This window comes from Salvelinus namaycush, chromosome 2 (assembly GCF_016432855.1).
Source record: "Salvelinus namaycush isolate Seneca chromosome 2, SaNama_1.0, whole genome shotgun sequence".
NCBI classification, from domain to species: Eukaryota; Metazoa; Chordata; class Actinopteri; order Salmoniformes; family Salmonidae; genus Salvelinus; species Salvelinus namaycush.
In genome coordinates, this window is record NC_052308.1 from 19,736,435 (window position 1) to 19,755,303 (window position 18,869).

Consider the following 18,869-nt stretch of genomic DNA (forward strand, 5'->3'; position numbering starts at 1 on the left):
CTGTTGGGAAATTTACTGTGCAGTTAGGACATATGTACATATATTGACGTTAGACAAAACATAAACTAAAAATCTCCAATGTAATCTATCATTTAAAACCCCTGCCACTCTCTCTCTCCCCTCAGCCAAAGGCCCGCCCCTGACAGCAGTGGCTGTGTCCTCTATGGAACCGAGGGGCGGATGATAAAGGGGCAACCTGTACACTGCTCTGGACTGCACGAGGCCTTCTAATGCCTTACTCTCAGCTTCCCATGATCCTCAGGGTGGAGGTGATCTGGACAACCCTGTGATGTCGTCTATAGTGGAACTATTTCTCCTAAAGCCATGTGGAGGTGGCAGGTGTTAGCACCTGGGGTGGGTCTCACCTGGCCCCCTGTCAGTCAGTGTTGTCCTGAGGTAGGTCTTCCTATGGGGAGGAGGGAGTTGCAGCCTTCCTGCCCTTTGACCTCCATGTTGAAGTTCCAGAGGGAGGGTGAAGGGCTGGCTCAACAGCCATGCCACCGCCCACCCACCATCATGATGCAGAGCCACTGGGAGTGACTGGAGAGCCAACAAGCCGCAATCTGTTGGTATCTGACTATCTCTTCCGTGTGTGTGTGTGTGTGTGTGTGTGTGAGAGAGAGTGTTTGACTTTGTCACGTCAGATTTTACTGGACTACTGGAAATTTAAACTTACACCTGCAGGCCTGAACTCAGAAGCCTTGAATGGAGAGGGCAGGAAGACAAACTGTCACTTACATAACTTCAATCACATTTTTTAAAAGTTGTTTTTATCCTTTCACTACATTTTGTTGGTTGGTTTGAATCATTGTGGCGTGTGTGTAGATACTGCCATGTTATGTACAGTAGCCAGAGATGAACGGCATGAGCAGATCCAGTCAATTCTATATGAGTTCCATACATGACCCAAACAATTATGCAAGTGTTACTTTTTTAGGTTTCTTATGTTTTCACTGAATTTAACTACAGAAGTCTGGAGATTGGGGGGGGAAAGGTCAATTGTGCATGCATATGTGAAAAAGGATGCCTGATGTGACAATTTGATTGAATGGTTGTGAAAGACAAGCTGAGTGCTTGGGACTATAAGGTTCTAGCTGAAAAAAGATGATTAGCTTTAAAGTTAAGCAATTTTAATATTGTATTATTTTGAAATCAACAAAATGAATTGGGGTATTTCGAGTACTATATAGGTAGGGAACATTGAACAGAACAAGGCTGTCAATAACTACATTTTAACAAAAATGCAGATTTGACCTTGTAGTCCCAAGCTCAAAGTTGTAATTCCTACAATATTAACATTTTACTAATGAACAGCCACAGTAGACCTAGCCCTAACTGTGAACAGCACTAAACAAATACAGACCCACTACTTGCTTTAGAACATTTAAGTTGTGCTTATTTTCCCCAAAAGCTAGCCAAAGGCAGCAATCTGTTTCTCCCACCATAGTCTGTAACCGCTATGGCTATTAGTTTCCATTCCGGTACCTTTAGTAATGTCACAATACTGTGTTTGTGAGTAGAGGGGTTTGTAATGATTGACATCACACTTGTATGTCCTTCATCAAGCATGAAGTCTTAAACTGGCAATACTTCCCTCTGTCTGAGATGATGCTCCTTGGAAGCAAGTGGTGGTTTTTGGGGGGTGTGAGTTTCATGGAGATGGCTTCAGAGTAAGTTACTACTTTTTTGTAACTCCTGTAAATTTCGAAAACTCCACTGATGTCAGGCAGCAGAGAAGTTGAGTTTTGTATGTATTGAACAAACATCGAAGTATCCCTATTTCAGAATACATATTTTGTTAACGAATTGTACATATTGAAATATGTATTTTTGCACAGGCATTTTCTAATACAAAATGTTTTGGTACAATTGAGATTATTTATTTAGTAATTGAAATAACACGTTTAAGAACTTAACTTATTTGAAGTGGTTCACTGCCAAGTCTAACGCAATAGGCCTATAACTAGAGGTTGAAGCATCTCATGAATCATGTACTGGGATCCTTTAAAAGGTGAAGTGTTTCCACTGTAGCATGTTTGTGTGATAGACAATATGTTTTGTTTGAACTCTCCAAGGTCTCACTTGTGCTTTTTACTATTTTCAAGTTGCCTCAATCAAAAAAGAATTATAATTTTGTGACCCAAATAGCCTGATTCTGAAATGCCCCGCAGGCTGAAAGTTGTGCCAGTTGTCTAAGCGATTTCTATGGATTCACTCAAGTTTACACAGGCAGCCCAATTCTGATTTGATTTTTCTCCAATAACATCAGATCGTTTTCAGAGCTGATCTAGTCAAAAGACCAATTAGTAAAAAAAAGAATTGGGCTGCCTGTGTAAACACGACCTCAGATGTACTTTATAACATTTCATCATTGACACTTTCGCTTAAGGCTGAACGGACTTAAGCAATCATGATAAACAGTGCAACTGCTTGCATCATTGTTGCCAAACATAATTTGAAGCTCAGCATTGAAAACTTAGTTTTCAAAATGCTAAAATTAAGAAAGTGCCTGAATTTGTTTCACACTGACTGAGGACACTTTTTTTTTTTTTTAGTTTTACCTTACTTGAATGTTCAGTGTTTTAGGAGCTTGCTTTTAAAATCTGCCTATGAACCCTAAATGTGGTATAAAAAAAAGGCTTGTCAGCCAGCTGGTATGAAACCTTGGTGTTAACTTTTTTCTTTTGATTTATCTGTTTTCCAGATGGGGTGTTGAAGCTTCCTGGTCAATTATGAATTGCTTGTAGCAGGTTCAGTAAAGTGTTTTGTTTACCCTCAACCTCCACTGAAAACGCTCACCTTGTTTTCATGTGATGGAAACTTTGAAAATATGTTTTTATCAAGTACCACAGACTTGGAATGTGAGACAACACAGCTTGCGGGAGGAAAATATCCTCAGTAAGAGCGTGCATAGTTTTTGTATACATTATCAGAATCATTTGATCAGCTGGACTTGTACTGGCTGCTATGTAATTCATGAACAAACATGGTAGGTTAGATTTACTTAATATTTAAAGAAGATTGTATATTCTATTTGTTTTATAACAGGTTTCTGTAAATAAATAATTTATACAGCTATTTATACAGAAAACTTGCGTCGCTTCTTTACTGATTTTATCTCTGTAAAATCATTAACTCTTTATCAAAGGAAAATGAAGAAGTCACCAAAAAGAATTTTATATACACAATGAGGGTCAATTCTTCAGACAAACTATTGGTTTGGATACTGGTACAACAGAAATCCAGCTCTCCCTCCCAAAGAACACTGCCATCCATTTTACATGTTGATAACTCGAGACAACTTCTGGACACGGTTGAGCAGCAAGTCCCCTTTCTTGATGGTCTCCTGGTACTGCCAATTCTTACTATCAGGTCTGGAGGAAAGAAAATACAACACTGAGGTTTGCCACTTCTAATATAGAAACCAATTGTTTTCCATGTAGAGTACCAGTCAAGTTTGGACACCTACTCATTCAAGGGTTTTTGACTATGTTCATTGTAGAATAGTGAAGAAATGAACCATGGAATCACACAGTAACCAAAAAAGTCAAATTCAAATATTTTAGACTCATCAAAGTAGCTACACTTGGCATTCTCTTTAGTAGTCCACCTGGAATGCATTTCAATTAACAGGTGTGCCTTGTTAAGGAAAGAAATTCCACAAATTAATGCATTTGGTAAAAGACCAAGTCCATATGGCAAGAACAGCTCAAATAAGCAAAGAGAAAGGACTGTCCATTATTTTAAGACATGAAGGTCAGTCAATATGGAAAATTTCAAGAATTGCTATGAAAACCGCTGCAGAGGATAAATTCATTCGAGTTACCGGCCTCAGAAATTGCAGCCCAAATAAATGTAACAGACATTTCAGAGGAGACTGGGTGAATCAGGCCTTCATGGTCAAATTGCTGCAAAGAAACCACTACAAAAGGACACCAATAATAAGAGACTTGCTTGGGCCGAGCAATGAACATTAGACCAGTGGAAACCTGTCCTTTGGTCTGATGAGTCCAAATTTGAGATTTTTGGTTCTGACCCGCCGTGTCTTCGTGAGACGCAGAGTAGGTGAACGCATGATCTCTGCATGTGTGGTTCCCACCATGAAGCATGGAGGAGGTGGTGTGATGGTAACACTGATTTATTTAGAATTCAAGGCACACTTAACCAGCATGGCTACCACAGCATTCTGCAGCGATACACCATCTAATCTGGTTTGCGCTTAGTGGGACTATCATTTGTTTTTCAACAGTGACCCAAAACACACCTCCAGGCTGTGTAAGGGCTATTTGACCATGGAGTGCTGCATCAGATGACTTTGCATCCAATCACCTGACCTCAACTCAATTGAGATGGTTTGGGATGAGTTGGACCGTAGAATGAAGGAAAAGCAGCCAACAAGTGCTCAGCATATGTGGGTACTCCCAAGAATTTTGGAAAAGCATTCCAGGTGAAGCTGGTTGAGAGAATGCCAAGCGTGTGCAACGCTTTCAAGGCAAAGGGTGGCTATTTTGAAGAATCTAAAATATATTGTTTAACATGATTCCATGTGTTATTTCATAGTTTGTGTCTTCACTATTATTCTACAATGTAGAAAATAGTAAAAATAAAGAAAAACCCTTGAATAGTTGTCTAAACTTTTGACTGGTACTAATTCTTACCTGTTTGTTTCCACTATCTCGTTTACTTTGTCGATTTTGCAATGGAGGCGACCAGCAGCTATGAATCGTGAGAGTTCCCTGAGAGCGAAGAAAATACAAATTAAGTTATCACAGTACCTTTTCTGTATCAGTGTAATCAAGAGCACCAATTGTCTTCTGACAGGTGGCATCCTTCCTATGCAACTCGCAGTCCTCAACCATCAGTGCAGATGAAGTCGTCGCGCTGTCTGACGTCAGACAATGGCGCACTAAATCGGCATTGTGGGTATGAAACGAGCTAGAAGTGAGACTCACTGGTCAATGAACTCTGTGCTGACTCCAAAGGCCTCAGCCATGTAACCCAGGGTGAGTGAGCGGTAGGACTCCAGGAGCTGGCTGTAGGCATGGATACGCATCTCTCTCACATAGTAACGGTAATGAGGGGCAAACAGCCAGTCCTCCTTCATATCCTGCTCCACTGTGGCTGCATAGAGGGGACAGAGACAAACAGGTTTACAACTAAGGAATGGGGGATAGTGAAACATGCATGTCCACTCACTGGCTGCGGACATTCATTCTCCAGCTTTACTATTTACAAGCCTAAATGAGGGGAGAGCAAAAGGGGTGTCTCACCCAGTGACTGGAAGAAAACGGAGTAGCGACACTCGTATAGTGAGAAGAGGTACTGGCGGATAGCAGGGAGACTGTGCAGCACCTCCAGAATCTCTGCTCCCTTTATCACCTGAAAGAGAACACAGGATATAGTCATGACAGAACTGGAAATCTGCCAGTTGTATAAAACATTAGTCCTTATCAAAATAAGTTTAAATGTACATGTTCTGACATGTAGAAAGTATTGTATAAACAAATTCAGGTTTTCTGCAACCATACTTGTCTTAGTGTCTGTCAGGGTAAGTACGAAGTCTGCAAAACTACCAACTCTAGAATTACGTAAGCACATTGATGCCCTGTTAACACCACCGTGGCTCCAGAATCTTCCTCTCCTGCTACCAACCTTTTCTCTGAGGTCAGGCCTCTTCTGGGCAATCATGCAGACGTAGACGGTGTATGTGACAAAGGTCTTGTAGTCCATGAGCTCGTAGGAGGTGAAGGTGGACACCGTGTCCAGGAAGAGCTCAGCAGCCTGTTTAAAGTCGCGGATGGCCACACAGTACAGGCCCTGGTACACCTTCAGACGGTTCCTCCTGTCCCAGTCACCCCCCTCCTCAATAAGGCTGTGCAGACACAAACAAGGAGGACATTGAAATGATGATGCTTACAAAATACGAGAATATAGAAAAACAGCTTACAATAAATAGAGTCAATACAATGCCACGGCAGGCAAAATGTTGCTGGCTGCTATGAAATCTAAACTGTGCCAGTTAACACATATGAGACTTAGAATAGTTAGTGAAGGCCCTTAATGACATGTCATCATAGAATAGTGAATGCAGAGAGAAGCAGTGCCTTTTAGCCAAACTACCTTTTGGCTTTCTCAGTGTTGCGCGTGATGAGGTCACTGTCCATGTAGAACAGTCCAATCCTTAGCAGGTAGAACACAATGTCTAGCCGATGTCCCAGGGCCACAGTCTTATCAAAGGTCTTCCTGAAGGCAGTCAACGCTTCCTCCTGTGGAATTACACAGCAAGAAAAACAGTTAAGATACTGGTGATGTGAAGTTGATGGGTTATTTGGTTAAGCTAATGACCTACATGCATGGCTAAATTGGAATGGGGTTTTCTGGGGCAGATTCTTGCTGTTTCTTTGTATGTATAGCATGATACTGTGTGTATATTGTATAAGGTCCACCGTGCAACCGTGGCACTATGACTGATAACATTTAACATGACTTCTGATTCATTGGCCTCTGCTCTGAATGTAACAGCTTATGAATGCAAAAGCACCTTATTCCCAATTCTGATGAGATATTCAGCTCTAGCCATCATTGCATCTCGAATTTCACTCTCCCCAAGGTTCTTCTCGGCATCTTCCAGGACATCATCCAGGCGTTTCAGCTCTTCCTCGTTGGCCTTCTTCATCTTACTCAGCAGGTCTGTGTCAAGCTGCCACTTCAGGTCTTTACACAGGCTCTCGTAGTAAGGTGCCATATCTGTAACGAGACAATTCATCAGCTATCACGTTAGTGACTGTCAAGTTGAAGCTAGCTAGCTAGTTGTAACCTTTGGTAACATTCTAGCTAGCTAGCCATTTTTCTTCAATATGTGTCTGGTTAGCTAGCTAGCTAATTTCATTTATTGAGTATCTAACTAGTTATCTACTAGCTAACTGACTATGTAGCAGTTTGATATGGATAGGTTTATGTTTGCCAGAAGATACCTACTCTACAGTTAGGCTTGTTTAGACTGAGCTGCACTGGGGTCGGTTCAGAAAACGTACCTCAATGCAGGGATGTGATATGCCACTGTACTCCAAATGTACCTTTCTCCATACTGCTATCAGTATTCAATTTTCGATGGAGCAGTGTGGATAAAGGTAAAATCTGAAGTACAGTGGCATATCCCATCTCTGCATTGAGGTACGTTTTACGAACCATATCTTGCGCCGACTCCACGGTGTCTTAACTTCTTTATGATAGGGCGCAGCATTTTCACTTTTGGATGAATTGCGTGCCCATAGTGAACTGCCTCCTACTCTGTCCCAGATGCTAATATATGCATATTATTATTACTATTGGATATAAAACACTCTGAAGTTTCTAAAACTGTTTGAATGATGTCTGTGAGTATAACAGAACTCATATGGCAGGCAAAAACCTGAGAAATATTCCAAACAGGAAGTGAGAATTCTGAGGCTGGTCGATGTTCAACTCATCGCCTTTTCAATTCCCTGTAAGATATGGATCTGTTTGCACTTCCTACGCCTTCCACTAGATGTCAACAGTCTGTAGAACATGGAATGAAGCCTCTGCTGTGATGTTGAGCCGGATGGGAGGTGTTTCAGTCAGTGGTCTGGCAGAATGCCAGTTCCTGGTCACGCGCATTACACATGATATCGCCTTGCGTTCCATTTCTTCTAGACACGAAGGAATTCTCCGGTTGGAACATTATTGGATAGTTATGATAACAACAGCCTGAAGATTGATTTTCTACTTAGTTTGACCAGTTTATTCGACCCGTTATATAACTTTTTGAAGTTTTCGTCCGAGTTCGCCTGCATCTGCGCGAGCGTTTGGACTTGTGCACTAAACATGCTAGCAAAAGTAGCTACCTAGACATAAGTAATGGACATTATCGAACAAAACAACAATTTATTGTGGAACTAGGATTCCTGGGAGTGCTTTCTGATGAAGATCATAAAAGGAAAGGGAATATTTATGATGTAATTTTGTATTTCTGTTGACTCCAACATGGTGGAGAAATGTTGTTTTTATCTGAGCGCCGTCTCAGATTATTGCATGGTGTGCTTTTTACTTAAAGTTTTTTTGAAATCTGACACAGCGGTTGCATTAAGAACAAGTGTATCTTTAATTCTATGTAAAATATGTGTCTTTCATCAAAGTTTATGATGAGTATTTATGTTATTTGACGTGGCTCTGCAATTTCTCCGGATATTTTGGAGGCATTTCTGAACATGGCGCCAATGTAAACCGAGATTTGTGGATATAAATATGCACATTATCGAACAAAACAAATGTATTGTGTAACATCATGTCCTATGAGTGTCATCTGTTGAAGATCATCAAAGGTTGGTGATTAATTTTATCTCTATTTCTGCTTTTTGTGACTACTATCTTTTGCTGGGAAAATGGCTGTGTTTTTCTGTGGCTATGTACTGAGCTAACATAATTGTTTGGTGTGCTTTCCCCGTAAATCCTTTTTGAAATCAGACATGTTGGCTGGATTCACAACATGTGTAGCTTTAATTTGGTGTCTTTCATGTGTGATTTTATGAAAGATTGATTTTTATAGTAATATATTTGAATTTGGCGCGCTACATTTTTTCTGGCTTTTGGCCAAGTGGGACGCTACCGTCCCACATATCCCAGAGAAGTTAATGGAACCATGACTGCGTTCCAACCCCAGTGCAGCTCAGTGGAAACAAGCGTAATGGTAGGGTTGGTATCTCCTGGCAAGATTTATGTCTGACAGTGATGCTAATGACACTGAACAAAAATATAACATGCAACAATTTCAAAGATTTTACTGAGTTCCAGTCCATATAAGGCAATCAGTGATTTGAAAGAAATCCATTAGGCCCCATCTATGGATTTCACAACTGGGAATACAGATCTGTTGTTCACAGATACTTAAAAAAGTCTGTGACTACCATTTGCCTCATGCAATGTGACATCTCCATTGCATAGAGTTGATCAGGCTATTGACTGTGGCCTGTTGTCCCACTCCTCTTCAATGGCTGTGCGAAGTTAGATATTGGCGGGAACTGAAACACGCTGTCGTACACAGCAACCCAGAACATCCCAAACACGCTCAATGGGTGGTGACATGTCTGGCGAGTATGCAGGCCATGGAAGAAATGGGGCATTTTCATCTTCCAGGAATTGTGTACAGATCCTTGTGACATGTGGCCATGCATTATCCTGCTGAAACATGAGGTGATGATGGATGAATGGCACGATAATGGGCCTCAGGATCTCGACACGGTATCTCTGTGCATTCAAACTGCCATTGATAAAATGCAATTGTGTTCATTGTCCGTAGCTTATGCCTGCCCATACCCCCACCACGGGGCACTCTGTTCACAACGTTGACATCAGCAAACCACTTGCCCACACAACAGCATCTGTTTGGCCTAGTTAAAACCAGGATTAATCCGTGACGAGCACACTTCTCCAGCCTGCCAGTGGCCATCGAAGGTGTGCATTTGCCTACTGAAGTCGGTTACGATGCCGAACTGCAGTTAGTTCAAGACCCTGTTGAGGACAACAAGCATGCAGATGCACTTCCCTGAGACGGTTTCTGACAGTTTGTGAAGAAATTCTTTGGTTGTGCAAACCCAGTTTCCTCAGCTGTCCGGGTGGCTGGTTTCAGACGATCCCGCAGGTGAAGAAGCCGGATGTGGAAGTTCTGGGCTGGCGTGGTCTGCAGTTGTGAGGCCAGTTGGACTTACTTCCAAATTCTCTAAAGCGACGTAGGAGGGGGTTATGGTAGAGAAATTAACATAACATTTTCTGGCAACAGCTCTGGTTTAACATTCCTGCAGTCAGCATGCCAATTGCACGCTCCCTCAAAACATGAGACATCTGTGGAAGTGTGACAAAACAGCACATTTTAGAGTGGCCTTTTATTGTCCCCAGTACAAGGTGCACCTGTGTAATGATCATGCTATTTAATTAGCTTCTTGATATGCCACACCTGTCAGGTGGGTGAATTATCTTGGCAAATGAGAAATGCTCAGTAACAGGGATGTAATGTTGTGCACAAAATTGTAGATTCATAAATGCGGTGTATATTGAACATTTCTAGGACATTTTATTTTCAACTCATGACACCAACACTTTACATGTTGCGTTTATATATGTTTGTTCAGTGTAACTAGTTAGCAAGTCTACTCGCTAGCGACAAAAATGTGCTAGGCGAGTTAGCTAACTACCGGAGCTAGCTAACGTTAGCAATTTCAACACTGTTTTTCAAGATAAGAGTACGCTAGCTAGCATGACTTGCTAGGCCACTTAGCTATATATTTTGTTTACAACAGATAGCTAACGTTACTATTTTCGGTTTATTAGCTTGGCAGAAGCCAGTAGCTAGCTACTTTGCCAGTACCGGCACTTTCTGGCTAACGTCAGCTACTCACCGTTTTCTTTGATTGAGTCCATGAGCTCGGTTTTCACTTTAGCATCTTGTCGGTGACCATCCATCGTGAGCAAAAATTTCAGCTGTGCTATCCTAAGATCAGGGTTTTTAGGCAGACCCTCTTCTTCCAGATTTTCCAACGGCATTTTGGCAAATATAAAATTAAAGTAATGACTAGGCTAAATAGCAGATATATCTTCTCTGGGACAACAAGGGGGAGGTATATTCGGCTAGCTAGCTAACAATGACTACGGATAACACTGGTCAGCTACTTCCGCTACAGCGAGTACGTCAGGGGTGACAAGATCAGATGGTGCTGCCCTCGTCTGGCTAATAAGTGATTGTCCGCCGAGCACACGAAGTATGCCAATTTATCTCACGTCAAAGTACACAACTTTTCACTCAGATTAAACACATGTTGCCAAATGGTTTATAGGCTTTCTTACTTTCTACAGAGACGAGTAGGCCTACTGTGACAGCGACTCAGTGGTTGAAAGGTAAGCTCCCTCTGAGATGTAAAATATTAATCTTATTCCTGAAAATGTCTAACAGAGCAAATGTCAGGTGGACATGTAACGTTAGACATAATTGTGTTACATGGAACTCTCAAGATATACAGAATGGAGACTTTGTTGAGGCACCTGGTAGGCAACCTTTAATATTATTATTGAAACGGGATATAAGTATTATTATTAGTCCGTTTCCTGTTATTTGATCCAAAGGTAACATAAGCAAAAATGTTACTGTTGAACATTTTAAAAATCTATTAAGAAATGAGGTTCTTATTACAAACAACACGTTTATAGCTATAACATAATTAATTGCTGTATGAAAGGGTTATAAAATCACAATAGGTACAAATTAGACAAATCTTTGAGCACAATGACTCAGCTAAACAGGGAAGAGAAGCAATGTTGAGAGGTTACATAGTAGTCTATCCATGCCTTCTCTGTGTCAATGTTTTTAATAGATACATTATTGATTGAGGTTATATACCTCATTGACATTAAATATGTGTCGACCTATAACTTTCATTGTAAAATGTTTACCCGTTTATGTTCTCCATTACAGACCCGTGGTAATGCTCTAGTCTTCATAATCATTTTGGGTATTGGCGGATCTTTTCAAAATGGGTTCCATGTTACTGTCATCAGTTCCCCTTCACCAGTAAGAGACATCAGCACATTGATTCCCCACACACTCATTTTTATTAAAAAGCATGATACTAAATATGTTTGGATGAGTGTGGAATTGACACTACTTTTCCCATGGCAAGAAATACCTAGGAAATATAACATGGTGTTCAAGGTTTATGAATATCTTGTTTTCCTCTCACACAAGTTAAATCTGCATATTCAATCATGCTCAAATGAACACCTAGCCTACTTCACCAGGGTTGTAGACTGTCTGTTTCCATAACCATGTCGGTCTGCTTGCAGTACATCTGGAGCTTCATCAATAGCAGTTGGACTGGGCGATATGAGGAAACCCCACCGGCACAGACAGTCAAACTCCTCTGGTCAGCTATAGTGTCTATGTATGCTGTGGGGGGTCTCCTGGGCTCTATGAGTGTCAGGTGCATTGCTGGGAGGTTTGGCAGGTGAGTTGCACTGATTTTTATAATCTGTATTTATCTCAATTTAAGTTACTTTTTCATTCAAACTTTTCTTAATTTCTTCTTCAGGAAGAGAGCCATGATATGGAACAATGTTGTCAGCATTGTTGCTGCAGTGATCATGTTCACCAGTAGGGGGGCAAACTCCTTTGAGATGATCCTGATTGCTCGGTTTCTGTTTGGATTCACTGCAGGTCCTACCAATGTGATGTTGCACCTTTCATTTCATACAGATTAGTTTTCATCTATGGATCATTTAGCCATGGTAAAATAAAATCACGGAATGGCCTTATATCTTAGTGTTGATAGCATTGATTTTTTTATTCTTGTTTGTGAATCTCAGGTTTAGGAGGGAATATCCATGCAATATACCTGGGTGAGAGTTCACCCAAAAAGATAAGGGGCATGGTAACACTAACATCTGCTACCTTCATCTCCATTGGTAAACTGTCAGGACAATTTTTTGGACTAAGGTACAGTGCTCATTCTGAATTTCAACATTTTAAAAGACAAAAACATCAAGTATCACATTAAACTTATGGTTATCAATGTGTGCCAAATTGGATATCCTGAAATATGCTCTGACTTGATGTTTTATCTCAACTTTCTCAGGGAGATTCTTGGTCGTGAGGATAGCTGGAACATCCTACTGTGTGTTTCAACATGTTTCTCAGTGGTACAGCTGCTAACACTGCCCTTCTTCCCTGAGGCCCCAAGATACTTATTGATAGAAAATGGTAATGCAGAGGCATGCAAAAAAGGTAGTTTGTGTTTCCTCATAGTCACCGAGATTGAAATTCTTTATGTCCAAAGGGATCCATTCTAAGTAGCAACAATCATACTCAGAACATTGAGTACTGTCTGCAAATTTAGAAATGATGTACAGTACTACATTACACTGAATCTAAATACATAAACCTATATTATTACACATAGCTGACAGATTGGCCAATGCCTAAATAGCTGGGCTCAAATTCTATACAGCTGAGGAGACTTTAGTTACTTGTTGTATCCTATTCAGAAACGTGTGTGTGTGTCAGCTCTGCAGAGTCTGTGGGGCAGGGGTGAGTACAAGCTGGAGATGACAGAGATGGTGTTGGAGCAGGCTTCCATAAAAGGCGAGACCTCGAAGAGTCTCCTGGAGCTGCTGAGAGACAGGAGCGTACGATGGCAGCTCATCACCATGGTGGTGGTATACGGCTGCATCCAGTTCTCTGGCATCACCGCAGTAAGCACAGCCCCCTCTGTCTTTTATCTCATACTGTACCTAATACTGTACATTCTGCATCCTACTCATCTTCTTCCTTCCACCCTCAGATCAGTGTGTTCTCCTTTGACATCTTCAAGGAGGCAGGCATCCCCCTGGATAAGATCCGCTATGTGACTCTGGGTGTTGGAGTGTCTGAGGTCCTCACCTCCATCACCTGTGTGAGTGCTGCTGGGTAACATGGGCTACACTATAGGGGGTACACTACGATAGCCCTCTAACTTCTACAAAGCATGGTCATCACTATGTACCTAGGGCAATGTACGGCCCGCGGGCCGTATCCAGCCCGCCGGGCACTTCAATCCGGCCTGCAAGACATATTTGAAATGTATTAAATATTATTATATTTAAGATTTTTGGCCTAAAATGACTCATTCCGTGATATACAAACAACTTCCAATAGATGGCGCTGTAGCCTGGCAGCGCGCTCTGTATTTGGGCCTACAGTCAGTCAGATTCAGAATACGCTCAGTCATCATAGCCAATTCATTGCTTGACAGCTTTTGACAAAATAAGTGCTGCGAAAATTTGAAAAGTGGGATTCTGAATGTTGTGTGTTTAAAGAAGAATGGACAGCAAAATACTTTTTTACTAATATTGGACATAAGGCGGTATGTCTGATATGCCAAGAAAGTGTTGCCGTTTTTAAGGAATATAATCTCAATCCAAATTTTTCAAGCAAGCATGCTAACTACGCTAGCAATCTGTCCTCTCAGGAAAAGGCAAGAAGACCTCAAAACTTGCCACAAACTTAAAAGCTCAACAAAATATGTTTACAAAACGGTGCTCTACTCAAGACTGTAAGACTGTAAAATCACAAAGCATAGCAAGCCTTTTGGTGAAGCAGAGTTTGTGAACGAGTGTATGGTGGAGACTGCTGATATACTTTGTCCTGAGAGTAAAAGCCAATTTTGAGAAAATTAGCTTATCACGCAGAACCATCACCAAGCGTGTGGAAGTGATAGGTGAGGAGCTAATCTCAGAGTTGAAGAAAAAAGCAGATAGCTTCAATCTTTTTTCTATAGCACTGGATGAGAGTCCTGACATCAGACACCTCTCAACTTTACATTTTTGTCAAAGGAATAAATGAGAACTTTGAAATAACAGAGGAACTTCTTGCGATGGAATCAATGATGGGAACAACCAGGGGCTCTGATTTATATGACAGGATATCTGCCAGCTTGGAAAAAATGTATCTACCATGGAGCAAACTGACAAACGTCACAACAGATAGATCACCAAATCTAACCTGTAAAAACATTGGCCTACTAAAAAAATTACAAGACAAAGTAAAATAAGAAACTCTGAGGAATTGATATTTCTTCACTGTATTATTTATCAGGAAGCCCTGTGTAAAAGTGTGTTAAAGCTGGAAAATGTTGTCAAAGTGGTTATAAAACTTGTCAACTTTATACGGGCGAGGGGGCTTAAACATCGTCAGTTCAACTTTATACGGGCGAGGGGGCTTAAACATCGTCAGTTCATGCAGCTACTCAATGTATCATTCAAATGTGCGCTAGCTAAGCCTGGGAAAGTATTTTGCCGTGTGCGGGAACTGAGAGGGGACATCGGTATGTTCCTTGATACGGTTGGTAAAGCTGATGACTTCTTTGAGTTGAAAGACAGACTGGCTGGGCGACTTTGCTTTCGGTGTGGACATATTGGGGCATCTGAATGATCTAAATGTGAAACTGCACGGGAATTGTGTTTTTGTGTATGAACTGTATTCCAATGTGAAAGCATTCCGAGCCAAACTTATGTAGTTCTCCAGACAAATGAGCAGCCGGCCTCTCGCTCATTTTCTGACACTGGCTGCACTGAACGCACCCACACTGAGACATACAGTAGCACTTTCGACAGTGAGAAAGCACCACCGGACACATCGACATCCAATGTGACAGTGCTTTCAAGGAGAAGTACAAAACAGCAACAATAGTCCAGTTCTATGGCTCACTGAATGAAACAAAGTTTACAAATATTAAAAAACACGCCCAAAGGATGCTTGTTTTATTCGGGTCCACATGTGTGTGAACAAATGTTCTCAGTCATGAATTACAACAAATCCTGTCACAGGTCAAATTTAACAAATGACCACTTGTCAGCTGTTATGTTCTGAATCTCTACAACAAAGATGACACCAGACTTTGATGCCCTTGCCAAGAGAGGTGACCAGACCCATTCACATTATGACTCAAATAACTGTGACTGGGGTAGGCAAGACAAGGGTAGAGATGCAGGATCTGTGTGTGTGTTTGACTGTGTCATGTTATAAATGATATCAATTTTGTGAAAAATTGCCTCACAAAAAACAAGGGTAGAGATGGTACAAGGGTAAATTGTTCTGCAAGCATATGTACACTAGTAGATGTGTGTCAATTTGAAAATGAATAGTCTTCACATGTTTTGTCACGCATATAGTATGTGGCCCTTCACTTGGTTTCATAAACTTAAAAAAAAAAAAATATATTAAAATTTTACCCCCTTTTTCGTGGTATCCAATTGTTAGTCATTACTATCTTGTCTCATCGCTACAACTCCCGTACAGGCTCGGGAGAGATGAAGGTCGAAAGGCATGCATCCTCCGAAACACAACCCAACCAAGCTGCTTCTTAACACAGCGCGCATCCAACCCGGAAGCCAGCCGCACCAATGTGTCGGAGGAAGCACCTGGCACTGCGCCCGGCCTGCCACAGGAGTCACTGGTGCGCGATGGGACAAGGATATCCCTACCAGCCAAACCCTCCCTAACCCGGACGACGCTAGGCCAATTGTGCGTCGTCCCACGGACCTCCTGGTCACGGCCGGCTGCGACAGAGCCTGGGCGCGAACCCAGAATCTCTGGTGGCACAGCTAGCGCGCCACCCGGGAGGCCCGGTTTCATAAACTTAATGTGGCCCTTGAGCCAAAAGGTTTGCCCACCCCTGACCTAGGGTAAAAAGGTTTAAAGTAGAGCCCATTTTAATTAATGTGAAAATGTCACTCGTTAAGTGGTCATTAGGCAACCGTGATAAGGACTAATAAGCAAAAGTAATCAGTGAACAGTAGGAGAGTGACCATACAGGAAGAAACACTGTCCCCGTGCAGGAATCAACTGCCTGTGCCTACCGTACAGAAGCTCCGCTACAGGTTGAACATATTTGTCACTAAGATGTGAATGCCCCTCCTGAGCTCCTAAACAGTAAATCATGTCTGAGCTCCTCTGGCTCTGCCATCCCCTGTGCGACGGGAAGGAGGGAGTGATGGATGGGGAAGGTTCCGGATAAGTTCTGTTGTGTCCGTTCATCCCTAGGGCCTGCTGATCGAGAGTGTGGGGAGGAGAGCGCTACTCTGGGGGGGCTTTGGGGCCATGTCTACCATCATGATATTAATCACCATCACTCTCAATCTAAAGGTGAGCCCCTTGACCTTTCAACTCTCCTGCATTGTGATAAATATACAGTAAGAGGACCTAAGTGATGATACATGGATGTGTACCACATTAGAATGTGTCCCAAATCCCCTTGGTCACAACTTCCCCAGCAACAGTGGTGGTTGTTCCATGTGCATGGAAAACATACAATAAAATATAATTTATTCTGTTTTAACAATATTGTTATAGGATTACAGCTTCTGGATTCCATACAGCACTGTTGGCTTGATATTCCTCTTTGTCATTTTTTATGGAGGAGGACCAGGTATGTTTAATATCAAACCACAGAATGGGTTAGTAAAAATACAATAACAAAGTATAGACAAAATACCAACATTACATTGCTGTGATCATCAGTGGTGATTGATCTGATGCCTCCTTTCCTGTTGCCTGTGCTATTCCTAGCTGGAGTGTTGCCGTCTCTCACACATGAGATCTTTATCCAATCGTGTCGGCCTGCAGCGTTTGTGTTTACTGGGATCCTGCGCTGGCTTGGCTTTGCTGTGCTGGGACTAGTTTTCCCTTTTCTTATCGTAAGTCCATTTTGGAATGAAGTGTTGTATTATGCTTTTATAATGCTTGCACAGTTTTATAATTCTTTCAAAGATACCAATTGAGATACAATGACATTTCCTGAGCACAAAGCACATTGTTCTTCACTATGACAGTTTGATACCCCAGAGATACCAGGCATACAGTAATTCCATACTTTGAACATTACATTGAGACACTGCAATTAAAACTTTTCTTTATTATCTCAGTATTACCTTTGTCTCAGCCAGTCTGTAAAACAGCAGAGCTCTAATTTAGACATAAGTGGAATTATATCAAATGAAACAAAGGTTTCCTGTAGCCATGAGTAGAACATTAGGAGAGGACTATTTAATCACAGGCTCTCAGCCAACTGTCCAAGTTGTTCCCCTGGTTATTGTAACTATAGGAACTCACCTGCCTGCCTCTTCTCTGTACCACAGGAGCTACTAAAATCAGTCAGCTTCGTGCTGTTTGCCTGCATGTGTCTGTTGGCGTCATTTTACATCTTCTTCTACCTGCCGGAGACCAAGGGGAAAACCCTCCTGGAGATCTCAGAGGAGTTTAAAAACATCACACTGTGTGAAAACCCCCTCTCAGATGACAAGACCCTGGAGACAAGGTTATGAAAACTGTTGATAGCAAATTAACTGAGATTTATCCCACTCTGAGTTGTTTAGTTTGTATCATATCTTCATACAATGTGCACTCACAGCATATATCAAATCAAATGTATTTATATAGCCCTTCTTAGATCAGCTGATATCCAAGTGCTGTACAGAAACCCAGCCTAAAACCCCAAACAGCAAGCAATGCAGGTGTATATATAAAAAAATGTATGCATCTGAATGACTTTTAGAGACCTATTGATTATAATAAAATTACTTTTCAAATAATCTTTAATTTACTTGTTTCCAACCTTTTTTACAAGCCATATGGTCTGGTCTGATGGTCTGTTTTCCTGAGAAGGTTCATATTATACATTTTCTAGGACAAAAATGTACTCTTTATCTTTTATATCTCATACCACATAAAATCCTCCCCAAGTCTGACTTCTTACGGACTCATTAGTAAGAATCCTGTACACCCTGTTAACCGATGCCCATGGCCCACGTGGGGGACTCCCTCAGCCTCTTAGCTGGCTCTTTGAGAACTGGCTCCCATAATGATGTGGCTGGGTCTTTGATGGAATTGACTTTTCCAGTATGGTTGTGAACCTGCTGGCTCTTTGAGGGGCTCCCCCTTATCACTGGCTGCCAGCTGCTGCCAGGCACTTGGTCTTCATTCGCAGTTAAAGGCACTAGGTGCACAGCTCCCATTCAGGGATGGGGAGTGATGTTTCCTCGGCGTCCCACTGTTGTGCGTTATCTCTAGAGGGGATTAACTAGAGGTACCATAGTGACGCCTAACCGTTTCTCCTCAGACCTGCCTGCCTGGCCAATGGGCTGTTTTTACTCTTTAATGGAAAATGCTGACTGAGGTAACTATCATGGACACATACAGTATAGGAGGTATTTCCGTCTGAGCATATGTTTCAAATAAAGGGTTGGACTTAGACCAAACAATATTCATGACAAGTGCAATGTGGTATATTTCAACTGTAAATAATAGTAGATTGATCTTGGGAAGATGAATG

General features: G+C 41.6%; 3 protein-coding genes across 4 annotated transcripts in view; 2 read left to right on the top strand and 1 right to left on the bottom strand.

Moving 5' to 3' along the window:
* LOC120059935 (ataxin-7) overlaps positions 1-3,371 on the top strand; it is a 33,695-nt gene extending 30,324 nt beyond the window's left edge. Inside the window, exon 13 of the mRNA XM_039009014.1 lies at positions 126-3,371. Coding sequence (XP_038864942.1) covers positions 126-143 — 18 coding nt within the window. The 3' untranslated portion in view covers positions 144-3,371. The remainder of the gene's footprint in view (positions 1-125) is intronic.
* On the bottom strand, positions 3,154-10,693 carry psmd6 (proteasome 26S subunit, non-ATPase 6). Its single transcript, XM_039009025.1, has 8 exons — positions 10,413-10,693; positions 6,542-6,747; positions 6,121-6,266; positions 5,653-5,872; positions 5,271-5,379; positions 4,953-5,121; positions 4,659-4,736; positions 3,154-3,374 (listed from the first exon to the last, which is right to left on the bottom strand). Exons 1-8 carry the CDS (start codon positions 10,555-10,557, stop codon positions 3,278-3,280), a joined length of 1,170 nt encoding a protein of 389 aa, XP_038864953.1. The 5' UTR covers positions 10,558-10,693; the 3' UTR covers positions 3,154-3,277.
* Positions 10,694-10,772: 79 nt separating this feature from the next.
* On the top strand, positions 10,773-18,136 carry slc2a9l1 (solute carrier family 2 member 9, like 1). 2 transcript variants are annotated; one of them, XM_038969074.1, is made up of 12 exons: positions 10,773-10,908; positions 11,483-11,578; positions 11,851-12,011; positions 12,096-12,220; positions 12,370-12,499; positions 12,639-12,787; positions 13,067-13,254; positions 13,344-13,454; positions 16,583-16,684; positions 16,892-16,967; positions 17,108-17,235; positions 17,677-18,136. In XM_038969074.1, the coding sequence occupies exons 3-12, from the start codon at positions 11,947-11,949 to the stop codon at positions 17,860-17,862; spliced, it is 1,260 nt and encodes a 419-aa protein (XP_038825002.1). In that variant the 5' UTR covers positions 10,773-10,908; positions 11,483-11,578; positions 11,851-11,946; the 3' UTR covers positions 17,863-18,136. The 2 variants fall into 2 exon arrangements, with proteins under 2 accessions (XP_038825002.1, XP_038825010.1); XM_038969082.1 differs by having other exon boundaries at positions 12,639-12,763.
* The last annotated feature ends 733 nt before the right edge of the window (positions 18,137-18,869 follow it).